Source organism: Archocentrus centrarchus, chromosome 3, assembly GCF_007364275.1.
Source record: "Archocentrus centrarchus isolate MPI-CPG fArcCen1 chromosome 3, fArcCen1, whole genome shotgun sequence".
Lineage (NCBI taxonomy): Eukaryota > Metazoa > Chordata > Actinopteri > Cichliformes > Cichlidae > Archocentrus > Archocentrus centrarchus.
The window spans coordinates 27,047,802-27,061,088 of record NC_044348.1 but is presented as its reverse complement, the minus strand read 5'-3'; the positions used below and the strand labels follow the sequence as shown (position 1 = coordinate 27,061,088).

Genomic DNA, 13,287 nt, shown 5'->3' with positions numbered 1-13,287 from the left:
CAGTGAACCACTGGAATAAGCAGCAGGGAATCTGGAAATATGGCTCACCCACCATGGTACTTTGACATTTCAGTATTTTGAAATGGAGTATTTAATCTTTGTCTCTGTGTCACTTATTATGTGTGCAGACATTCTTGTTATGATTCCATGTGCACTTAATCACTTAGTGTTTTTTTTACCCCAGTTTATTTAGTCTGTTTTAGTTTAACTTAATGTTTGCCATTAGATTTCCAACTGGTGTGAACAAACTCTGATCATTCTGATGCAACTATAACCCCATTTCCAAAAAATGTTGGGATGTTGCATAAAATGTCCTTAAAAGTTGAATGCAATGATTTTTAAATCTTTTCAATTCCATGTTCATATATTTAATTGAAAAATGTACAAAGAAAACATTGCCTTGTATTGCCTTTCAAAATACGTATACCCTATTTTGCGGACCATAAGGCGCACCATCAATGAACGGGTCTACTTTCATACATAAGGTGCACCGGGTTATAAGGCGCATCATAAAACATATGTAGAATGAAACAAAAGCCTCACGTAAGTTGAACTTTATTCAACTCATTCACAATAACTCAGAATATTGTTCAGTTGTAACAAATACAGAAAAATACACACATTTTAAATCATTCATCTTCCACAAATCCATCAAATTTCTCATCTTCAGTTGAACAGTTGGGCGATTTCGGCATCAAGTATGCCGGGTTCCCTCTTGCCATTATCCGAGTAAGTCTCGTTGTTGTTACTGTTTTGTTTTGGTTGCGGCACACAGCAACCATTTAATTGTTAATAAAAGGGCAACTTTTGCTGGCAATCTCTCGCCATCTTCTTCAATGTCTTAACAGATGCTGCAATATATTCTTTTATTTATGAGGGTAAGAACAAGTCATTTCTTCATTTTGTATATAAGCCCTTCACAGATCCTGTGCACCTGTCTATTTACTGATATAAGCAAAAAAAAAAAAGGAAATCCCTTTTTGACACAACACCGGAAACCTGAAAACTCCGCTGTCACCGTGTTTTGTGTACATACTGCGTCCCTTCATACCCTGTGGCATCGCCCGGACCTCTCTTTGGCACCGAGGGGGACAGGGCATATACCCCAGGACCTCGATTCGTCCTTTAGCTACTTCTAGCGATTTTTGAGACAGCCTACAGTGAGTTTTGTTGCACAAAAGTTGGCAACAGTGCCGGCCGCCGATCACCAGATTACGCACAAATATCCGGCCCAGCATAGATGAAAATAGGCCAAATCCATCATCGTTTTCTGCGGTTTACTGCGTACGGTTTCCATTTTTGGAACAATGCTTCCACTTCTTGTTGAATTTATCTATGGCGCCATTGGCTGCTTTCCACACCTGCTGCACCGCACTCACAGCTTGTTCCCATCTAATATAGTCATTAGAGTCCTTTTGTGAATCGATGATGGCCTATTTTAGAGAATTTAATGAGGCCTTTGATCTGCTCGCCAGACCGGAGGCCATATCGCTGCAGACCACGCAATGGTGCAGTGGTGTGGATGCCTCGGCCATCGGCGACCAGACGGCAGCGCTCAACTATTTGAAAAGCGTACGCTGGGTGTTACCCCCCTGTCGTACGCTTTGTACGCTCTGGAAAATGTCGATATTTCTGAAGCGTCCCTTACCAAGTCACACTAAAACATTTTGAAAGATTTTTGAGTGCAGTGTACCACATAAAATTGGTTCAAGGTCAGTGAGCGCAACAAGAATTCATACATAAGGCGCACCAGCTTATAAGGCGCACTGCCGATTTTTGAGAAAATTTAAGGATTTAGCCAAAAAATACTTAATCATTCTGATTTCCATCCCATCCATTTTCTACCTACTTATCCAATTCAATCAAGATAAACAGATGTTATACTGTTTCTATCATGTGCTAAAATCAGAAATTCTTCTTGTAAATTACGGGCCTAAAAAGAGAGGGTCTATGCTTGCTGTCGGCACAGAACTCCAAAGCCAGCATCTGTAAAGGTATCTGGCTTCATTGGTGCACATGCCATGGGCTAGTTCCACATCTTTGAGTGGAAACTTTAATACTGACTGTTATGTACAGGTTTTGTAACAACAACAAGGTGAGTGCCTGAGTTGGTGGTGTTAGAGTTTAAGAACTGTGTCCCAGAGTGAACTGTGTTTTACTTAAATGAGCAAAAGGTAACCACCCTGTGGTGCTGGCTGAGGAGTTTGTCCTAACCCATAAAAATGTCTTTGTGAGCAAAAGTGAATCAGCAACCCGTGAAAGCCCACCAAGCAAGTACATCTAAGCCCAGTGGCCAAATGTAGGGAGCACTTGCTACTGGAGCCATATATGCAGTTTCTCAAGTGACTACTATGTCATTCAGCTGTGGCAATTAGAGAGGAAACACCTGGAGGAGAGAAGGAGGAGGGGAGCAGCTCTCTTTCATAAAGAGGCCAAAAGGTCAGTGGCCGTAACAGAAGGCCTTACTTATTTCAGCAAGACAATGCCAAAACCACATTCTGCAAGTGTGGCACCATAGTAAAATAGTCTGGGTATTAAAGTGGCCATCCCTACTGTCCAAACCTCTCACCAGTGGAAACATTCAGAACATTATAGGAACCAAAAGGAAAATAGGACAGAGGTAAGAATGTGAAACATTTAGCTTTCAAAACTAGAGCAAGCGGGCCCCTTTAGCTCTTATTTTTTATGAAATACATATTTAATCTTTAAAACAGGATATAGTTGATTATCAAATCATGGCATCTTTTGCTTATATGTTTTTGTCTGTTTGTTTGTTTTGTTGTCTTTACTTTTTACTAAATGATTTCTTAAAGTCTCAAAAGTACTTGGATTAAAAAAAAAAAATCATCTGCAGATGCATTTGCCCTTGTCTTCTTAGACTTAGCTCTTCCATTTGTCATTATCAACCAGCTAGATATTCCACTTTGGTACCAATAGTTGTCACTAGTGATTATGTCTTACACATTCTCACCATCATCCTCAGAGACAGTGGTTGTTTTATAGCTAATTAAAAATTTAGACAAGACAACATTGTAAACTGATTATTGCACTAATGTTCAGGCTGCAATTGTGAAGATGGCCCAGTGAAGAAATGGAGCAACCCTCCCTCAAAATAAAAAAAAAAAAAAAGGAAATCAATAGTCCACTCTGCCGCCAACATCTTAATGCCACTCTCAGAGGAGAAGGATGTGCGGAAGTGATGGACTCTCCGTCAGTTACTAGACATCAGAGGAGTTTTTAATTGTGGCCCCAGTGGGGCAGGGAGGGAGACAGAAAATGCTGAGAACAGAGTTAGCCTGGCCAGTGTTAGATGAGGTGGGCAGGCCGTTTGTGAGACAGCATGGTTGCCCTCCCAGGCTAAGGCTGGACAGCATGATATTACAATTTATATTACAGTACAGTACTGTGCAAAAGTATTGAGACATCCTTCACTTCTTTATATTTTGCTTCCAAGGAGTCAGACTTTCTTGTGATATTTTAGAGTAGTCTTGAGCAGGAGTTCTCCAGGCTTTCTGAAGTTTATCTTTAGACATTAGTTGCTTTTTCACTAGTTTTCAGACCAGTCCTTGTACGTGACCATTCTAATTTTGGTTAATTGATTGTCAAGTCACTTAACACTGACCCATGAATCAATGAAGCATAAAAAAGGCACTTAACCCATGGGATGAAGCACTGTTGTGTCTACACATAACTGACAATTATCTCTATAGGAACTTGGTTACTAGCACCGTGTCACAAAAACAAATCATTTGTTCTCATTTCTTTAGTTGAATCCACCAAAATGCCAATGATAACTCAGTTTGGCATAAAATAGTATTATAGCACCAACAACCCAAAGAGAACTATTATCTGAAACCTTGGCAGAGCTCGGCATGCTGCACAGTGTGTCTTTAAAAAAATGTGAGGAAGCTGGACAAGTGGAGGACAAAAGAAGTGGCAGGCCTAAAAAAATGTCTGAGCAGATGAACGGTATCTGCCGATGGACTGTATCTTTGCTGCTATTTTGCAGCAAAGACCTGATTCAGGACCTGAGAGATGCATCTCACCCTTGATTTGAGCCATCTCCTGTTTGTAGAAACCTCATTAGAAATATTCTCAATGGAAGGGTTGCTGCCAAGAAGCCATTATTAAGGAAGGGAAACAGGGAGAAAAGGCTGTGGAGTGCTAAATTACGCAAGAATTGGACTGAAAATCAGTGGCAACAGGTCTTAAGGAGTGATGAATCCAAATGTGAAATTTTTGGTTCAAATTGCCGTCGGTATGTCTGGAGAGAGGCAAAGCAGTCAGTGCCTACAGCCATTTGTACAACACAGTGAGAGGCTCTGTCATAGTTTGGGTCTGAATTTTATCCAGTGGTGTTGAGGATCTTGTCAAAATTGATGAAAAGTACCATCAGATTTTGATCCACCGTGCAATACCTTGTGGAAAGCATCTAGTTGGCAATGGCTTCATTTTTCAGCATGACACAGATCCCAAACAGACCCAAAGGCAGCCAACATAAAAAGAAGAGCTTTGGAATGTCCTTTAAGAAGCCTGGAGAACTATTCCTGAAGATTAAAGAAATTACAGGAAAGCTTGCCTAAGAGAGTTCACGCTGTGTCGAAGAATAAAGGTGGTCATACCAAAAGCTGACTTTCAAGCTCAGAACTGTACAAACTCTGTTTTTGTCTTATATACTGTACTCCACTGTACCTTGTTTCCTATTTTCCTAGCAAAATATAAATAAATAAGGGGCAGCTCAAAACGTTTGCACCATACTGTATATCTTATTGATAGTAATGATATATCTATATTTTTTAGTCATGTTTTTAATGGAATATGCCTCAAATGCAGGGCAGACAGCATAAGCAGAATTAATTGTATCAATTTGTTAACTACAGTTTAAGTTATAATCAGCTGATGATTGCTCTAGTTTACAGCAGTGTGGAGGTGAATTCCATGCTGGTGAAAATTGAGAGGTTATTGCACTGTACAGCTGAGTGTGTGGGTGAGTGCGCGTATGTGTGTATGTACATATGTGCTTCACAAAAGCAGCAGTGCAAGTTTGGGATTTCATTTTGGGCAAAATGCTTGCAAGTGTGTTTCATGTACCATGAATCCTTTTTTTTCACCATGTCCTTCCATGGTTGACTTGTCTTATCATTAGGACAGGGACTTGGCCAACAGTGTCTGCCTTGTGGTTTTTCTTTTTACACCAGTGCAAGAGTTCCCTCACACTTACTGCCATGTTTCCTCATGGTTTGCTTCTCTCTACTGAGCTGCCAGACTCCATTTCTTCACTAACCCATTTCTTTGCACGCACATGTGTGTTTGTTTTAGTGTAAAATGGAAGTGTATGCTTCCTGATTAACATGCAGTAATCCATTTAAGATGCTTACTGTGCACTATGACGTGACATTTAAAATCCATTCTGGACCAGAACAAATAAGTGTAGCCAAATCCACATCGGGTAGTGTCTCTACCAGTCTGACGTTTATTCTGGTTATACTGCACCGCACCTCCACCCCAGGCCATTGTTTATATATGCCAGCACAGAGCTATTACACATTCTCACACCTCTCTGTCTGTAATGTACCCTCTGCCTTGCTAACACGACAGCCGTGCATTTGGCTCTGAGCTGTATATTCAGTTAATTAGCCACTCTACTGGGTATGGGATTACCTTCAGCTGTAAAGATGAGAAAATTCACGCTAACCTTGCCCCTGGCATATCTGAGCAAGACTTAAAATCATTTCTTTGTAAATACCTGTGACTTAGTTTCCCTCTACTTTTCCCCTCAGACAAATCAGTAACGTTCATTGTACATTTGGGTATGTGCACTGTGGTAATACATAAAAAAAAAAATTTTGACAGCTATAAATTCTCATTTTCCCTTTTGTTTATACGATATTCACATTTTTGAAAATGGTATCTTAGTACTACAAATTCGTTGTTAAGGCAGCTCTGTGTTTAGAGGTTTTAACATAATTTTGCGCTACCTAAAAACAGAACGTTATCCTAAAATAATGTGCATAAAGAGTGCATTAAAATTAGCTCATCTAACTAAGCTTAAGGACTAAAACCTCTTTTATCCAGAAAATGTATGCTTACAATGTTGCATGCTTTGGCTAACCTTGTTTCCCATGTCCTAAAGTATCAGTACAACCCAGTATAAAACAAGGATGTAGCTTCTAGGTTAGAAAAATAAAGCCAATATACCAGATTGCGATAGCTGTGCTTGCAAAAGGGCTACTGGCCCAATAGGAGCCTATGGGAAAATGACTTTGGTGCTAGGTTTATGGACTCGGTCACTCGTTTTGGGTCATAATGAATAAAAATTAAGTCTGTTTTATAAATCTTTGTCATACCATGTTTCAAAATTGAGGATTATATGTGGTATGAAACCATACGTGGAAGTCCATCTTTTAGACTATCTCTGACACAACCCCTTTTTAAAAAAAAAAAAAAAAAAAAAACTTTTGAAAGTAAATGTTTGTGCCCAGGGATAGACAAACTTAACTTAAGCTGATATATATATCCTGATACCATTATATCTGGGACAGATAAACATTGTATCTCGTCCAGCATAAGTACTCCCTTTGTAAGTTGAACATACCTTTTCCAGATACTCTTTATTCATACTATTAATTTATTTAGTTTTTGATTCATACAGCTACACTGTCTTGTTTCATATGCACAAGCTGTGATCATCCAAATCCATCTCCATCTCTGCCCTCCCAAATGAAACTCAAGTGCACTCCATCTCCATGTCTCATTGTAACCTCTGTGTGCTATGTGACTGTTGAGTGGCAGGGAATATTCACCTGTGGATCAATCAGATTAAAGTCTGACTCATTTTATGAGGGAGGTAACCTTAGCACACCGTCTCATCATTCTAAATCCATAGCACTGCATTATAGGCAGACTACCTCCGCACTTTGAGCCAACCTTCCACTGAGGAAAGGTCAGAAGCAGCCTGACATGTCTGAGAGATAGCTTACGAGTTGAGAGTAGACTAATACCACAGAGTTCATTGTGATTCAAGCCCAGGCCGGCATTCACGCAGTCACAGCCTCAGTGTCTGCTTGCTTATGAAGCAAAAACTCATTCATCCAATTGTTTTTTCACCTACTCAGGTCGCTTGGTCACTCCCCCGCTTACCCCATCCCTTCAACCTTCACTGACTCACTAACTCATCCGCCTTGCTCTCCTGCATACTTTCCACCACTTTCTGCACCACCACCAGATGGCTTTTATAGTTCTCCCGCTGAGAAAAAAGAGGGCTGTTAGAAACTTTATTCCTATAAATGCAGAGCCATTATTTTGTTTTAATGTGCACGTCTGCACATCATACACTCTTGCTTGCCTCAAACCCATAGCGTCAAGGGAAGGGCAATAATGTCAGACAAATTGTGTAAGTAAATGGGTGCTAGGTCGTCCTAGAGATGAGCACATTGCCTCTCTGCATGCCAATATGACAGTGAGGTAGCATCTCACTGAAAAGCTATTTATTGAAATGCAAAAAAGAGCGAAGGCTCAGAGTGAAGATGCTGACAGGACAAAAACCTGTCGCCATCCATCTCAGTTTGCCAAGTTTTCCCTCTACAAGTCAGCTCCTTGTCCTCTCCCGGGGATGAGAGGTGTTCCTAGAAATATTGAGAGAACAGCTGGTGTGCCTGTGTGGTCACAAGCTTTTCAAGCTGGGGCTGAATAGGGAGGGTTCTGCCGTTTTAATGGACACCTTCAAAGTTGATAATAAAGGCTCATAATTGAAACTGAAGCTGAAACAAATTCAAAGTCATTTGTTCAATGTAATCCTAATATTCATGCTCATGTTTTTCATTCTGGTTAATCCATGTCTTCTGACACTAAGGCCATCTTCTTTCCATTAGCACTGTTGTTATTGTTTCTGCCAATCTTTTCTTCTGTGATCACGTTGTGTTACGCAGAAACTGCGTAAAAAGTTTCAATCACCATTGCCTGTGTGTTTGTTTGCACTTGTTGAGATTGTATACATCAGTCACTTCACTAGTTTAGGGTGAATATGATTTAATTTTGAGCTCCTGTTTTGTCTCATTGAGTTTTATATCTCATTCACTTTACCTTGTCTTCCCTCTTACTGTATTGTCTGAATAAATGTCTTTATTCCTACCCTGTGACTCATTGTTAGAAAGATGTATAAGCCTGTTTCCAGTTCTGGGCTTGGCTATGCCTTTGTGGTCTCCAGGGCTATATAGGCCCTCTAGCAGGGCTGGGCTCTGCTGCTGCTCAACCCCTGGGCTAGCCCCTAGTCCAGCTTGCTCTTCTGTGATCAACTCTCCTCTGTAACAGGTGCCCTTTCTCTCTTCCCCCATCTTCACAACCAGACAGGAAAAGGCCAGGTTGTTCATCCTGACAATGAAAGAAAAACCTAATTGACTCTTCCTCTCCTCTTCCTCATCCTTCCAGCTTGTCTACAATGAGCCTTGAGGCTCTTTTTAGCCTGAAGCCATCCTTCTGTCAAGGGACATTATTCTCCTTTGGTCACAGCTTAAGAGGCTAGGTGTCTTCTAGAAGGTAAAACTGGGGTGACAGTTGGAGAGAAAGCAGCTTTGATCTCGACCGCCTTCACGTTGCAGAACCAAGATGACAGGCAAGGGAGTCTTAGGGGCACTTTATTCCACCAGAGGTGCTGGAGAGAAAACACTCAGGCTTGTAAAAATGCCTGCAAATCTTGGCTCTCACATTCACTGAAGCCCAAACAATACCTAAGCTGGGCCCTTGCGAGTCCTCTATAGTGTCTTCCAGAGACTAAGGGAGCCTCATTTCTCATTGGCATTGCGCCCTATGTTAGAAGCTCCATATGGACGTGGTATTTTATCATTCTGTTACGTGCCCCCATTAAATATCTATTTTTACCTTAGTAGGCTTCTGTGGCCTTCTGTGGTACACAAAATAACTATAGTGGTGCACCCCCTTGTATAACAAGTATTAGTTCAGGATAAGCCCCAGATGTGGCTGATATAACATATTAAAATGTTGCAAATATTGATTGATGCTATACTTGTAATAACCTTCTATTTTTTTCTTAGAAATTTGATGATACTCATAAATAAGCTACAAGGAATGGAAACAACATAGTGTGTCATACTCCACATGCAGTGTAGTAGAAAATGCTACAACAAGATCATTTTATAGCTTCTACAACTGCCTTAGATTAAAATGTAGCCTCACGGACATAGTTTGAGTAAAATCACAACATAATCAATAAGCTATAATATTGTTCAAGTGTCATTGCAGACATTCCCTCACAATATATTTATCAGGAATGTACGCAAAAGATATCTCTACATGAGCTGTAGTTTGTGTCCCTTCCTAGTAGCCAAACCACATGACAGGAACATCTAATAAATTAATAACCAGAAGCTGCTGGTTCCTGATCACAGCCCAAGCAAGCAAACCCTTCAAGAATTCAAAATGAGAGTGGAATCGGATGATCTTCTTTCATTTACTTACTTACAAATTTATGAAGTCTGCTAAATATTTCTTTCAAATTTTTAGAGGACCAAACATTCTTGCTATATATTCATGACAAAATGTGTAGCATAGCTGTCACACATCACCAAATATAATCCAGTAAAGACCAAATTCATCAGTGCTGTGTTAAGTTTAAATATGCTAAAAGTATCTAAAATGTTAGTATGCCTCCAGTCCTGCATGTGCCAATATGACAAAAAAACCCCAAAAAGATCTACTTTGTAGATATCATTTTATGTGTGCTCACAGTGCACATAATATTCATTTCATGTTTACTGGTAACACAGCACTGTGTGCTGGCATCAGCAAATGTGGAAGGATAATAAATACAGACAAGGAACCCTGATGAGAGTGTGGCATTTAGGTCTGTTATTATCATTGTCTGTCTCTATCAAATCAAATCAGCCTAATGTTAGACACACATTACACTTCCAACAGTGTTGAGTACAAAGTTGGCTCAAAATTTATAATTGATTCTTCTAACAGACAACTTTTCAAGTGTGTATTCTGACGAGTCCTGCACATTAACAGCATTGAGAAAATGCCAAGTGTATCAGTGAAGTTTGTCCTGTTTGGTGCAGCTCTCAGGTCTGCAGACTCTTGGTAATGTGACAGCACAGCCCAGAGCACTCCATCCATACCCTTGCACAGAGGGAGTAGGGAAAAAGGGGGAAGAGAGGATCGGTAAACAGAGCCATTAGAGACAAATCTATTTCTGAAGAAAACAAAATCACATCATCAAACAAGAGAAAAAGAAAAATATGATCCTGCAGTCCTTTGGGCCCCAGCATTGCAATGATAGCCGACTATGGCATTTGTCTTTATCAGCTTGCCTTGAGGGAGGGAAAGCATGGTGGGAAGGTATGAGAATAAAAAGAGAATGAGACCATGCACCGCGTCTTCTTTACTCACCACAAAAAGTTCGTTACCTTTTTTTGAATTTGTGACACGTGAACATCTCTTGTACACTCAGTTCTATTTCATACATGCTTTTGTTCTTGGTACGAAGTGGCTTTCAGATGGTCATTCTTTAAATATAGCAGAGCTAAGGGCTCAGTGGACAGCGGTCCACAGCATCATCACTCATAGCTAGCCCAGGGAGGCTTACACAGCTTCATCATAATGACAAGATTGACTTTCCAGATTTTATCCTTTCTCTGACATTTTTTTCTTTATTCTGCTCTGCAGTTGCAGCACCAAGGAGTCTTTATAATGCCTTTTTTATTGAGGGACAGTCTTAAAATGGATGCAAACAGCTAAACAGATTATGGCAACCTTAAAATTACAGAATCAAGAATGCCTTTATTAGTCCCACAATATATTAATGATGGAAATTTTAGTATGTAATTCACTTCATTGTCTGCTCTCTGATGCATAATATCATAGTGGGAATCTTTTTAATCTGACTTTGCCTTTTAACAAAAAGAAAAAATAATGAAGCAAGAATAAAAAGGCACAGTTTATGGATCTGTGAGGTTGTATGTAGGTGCAGCCGTGCAGCATGTCAAATGCTAACATCAGTATGCTAATGTGTTCACAGCGAAGATGAGTTTGGAGGGTTTTTTGTTGATAAAAATTTTAGACATTTGAAGAAGAGTTAAAGGATGACTAGGTGTGCAGACTTTTATATAAATCCCTCCATTTAATATTGCAAAAAGTCATGGGGCAATCAGCTTCCTAGTAATAAGAATTCATTTTTGTGTAGTAAAAGTCATGCCAGTCCATCTATTATTAGGTGAATGATAAGCCAGCAGGCTGAACAAATGATGTGGCCAGCTCTAAAAATCTTAGCTGAATATTATTATTTTTTAATATTAAGAACACTTGTTTTATAGCATCATTGTTTTCTTTATGGATTTCCATCTGAGATTAGATGGCTGTATTAGCCCTCCATCTTGGCTGTTTTGTATTATAGCCTGCCTGTCTTCATTTCTGATGCCAAGTCTTTACAGATGCTTCATCGTTACGTCTGTCCAATTGCAGTCATTTTTCAGTATTTGTTTTCTTTTTCTTTCTTTTTTTTCAGCACAGAGTGGGCATTCTCTGAAGGAGGCTTGTTTGTGCTACAGCCAGGCTCACAGCTATTTAGTGGCTCTGCTGTTTTCTTCTTTCTCTGTTCAGTTTGAATACCCCAGGGAAATTTGGCTCTGTCTGATATCTTTTTTTTTTTTTTTTTTTTTTTTTTTTTTTTTTTTTTTTGTCCTGTTGACCAGTTTGTTTGTTTTTTTTCTCCTCATCAGTTTGCAGTTTGCCAGGATACTGTCACTAACTTTGATGGGTAATTTCTGCAAAGTGATGTGAAGTGAAAATATTTTCTTTTTAGAAACCTGTATTTAATATATGTATAGCAAATAAAAACCCCTGAACTATATTTAAAAAAAAAATGCATCATACAAGTACAGGCCTTCTTGCTTCTTGTACATCTCAAAATATAGAACTAGACATTGACTGGGCATTAAAGCAAAATCATCAAAACTTCTCACATCTGAGCAATGTGTAGCAGAAGGTAGGGGGTGGGATAGTTAGTGCCAACAACCTCCGAAAGCTGTGCCAGTGCTGTTTGAAATGACAACACAGTCTTGTGCGACTGGTAAACTATCTACCATCTGGACTCAATTGAAAGGCTCAAGTGTCTTAATTGGACAGTAGTAAAGAAACTCTTACTCTGTTCACATCAAGCTAATTTTCACACTCGTATCTATTTTCTCTGACAGTCCCACTGTTTTTGAAAGTCAAACCTAATATGGAGTCAGTGTGACAGTGCTGATGATGATGGCGATAATCATCATTAGTGTCATCATGTTGTGCTTTAGTAGTTCTGCAGTCTGTATAATTCAGATACTTTATGACAAGGAACTCTAACAGCAAAATTGTCAAATAGGACAATAATGGTGATGGATACAGCAGTGACAGTTGCGCTCTTATTTTAGCACTGCAAGAGTGAATAATGAGGCTCTTTCTCCCTCTGCCCTTTCTGCTTCAGGTCAGAACATTGCGTTCCCTCCGGTGGCTCTGTGGGTAACTATTGGCCTGGCTGTATGTCTGCTGGTGCTGCTCATTGCCCTGGCTGCTGTCTGCCGCAGGAAGATCAAGGAGAGCTGCGAGGAGGCCAGGAGAGAAGGTGGGGGAAATGGAGAGTGGCTGTGCACATGCACCACCAGTGTATATTCTCACATTTCATGGGTGATAACCTCTCTTGAAATTCTGTGTTGAGTCCTCAAGGCTAGATAAAAGAATGTTTTGGGGCTGCCTTGGCTTCATTAGGAAAAATATGAAAAATAATCTAAAAGCAATTGCAGTTTTTATGTCCCCCAAAATAAAATAGAGGACATCATTTTATGACTTTATTTTGATATTTTAGTTTCTGGACCATGTTGAACTACTACGTATATAATCCAAGGGCTTACTGAATAATGGATGTTAACCATTGATGCTCTCAAGCCCTTTCAAGCCTTCTCAGGGCCTTCATTAAGATGTTGGATGATTCATTAAACTCTTCACATATTGGCCTAGTGGATGATATGCATTACTCCAACATGTCGCCTCGATCGTGTGGGAGGCACAATGAGAGCAAGAGAGGTGGAGGAGAAAGCAGACATGTTAACCGCTCAAGGAACTTTGAAAATCCAGAGGGAGTTCTGCTTAATGTGTATAGGCAGGATCTTGGATGGTGGGACACATATCTTCAGCGGAGAGGAACATCATTACTAGGGTCTGGTAATTAGCGTTGCGGAATAGCCGAGGATCGCCGCAAGTGCATAGAGAAAAAGTTTTGAAATGAGATAGATAGTG

The 13,287-nt window shown here is 39.9% G+C and overlaps 1 protein-coding gene across 2 annotated transcripts in view; it reads left to right on the top strand.

Moving 5' to 3' along the window:
* Positions 1-13,287, top strand: part of cd276 (CD276 molecule) — a 71,220-nt gene that overhangs the window by 35,074 nt on the left and 22,859 nt on the right. For both annotated transcript variants that reach the window (XM_030723070.1, XM_030723077.1), the window contains exon 5: positions 12,479-12,616. In XM_030723070.1, the coding sequence (XP_030578930.1) occupies positions 12,479-12,616 (138 nt within the window). The remainder of the gene's footprint in view (positions 1-12,478; positions 12,617-13,287) is intronic.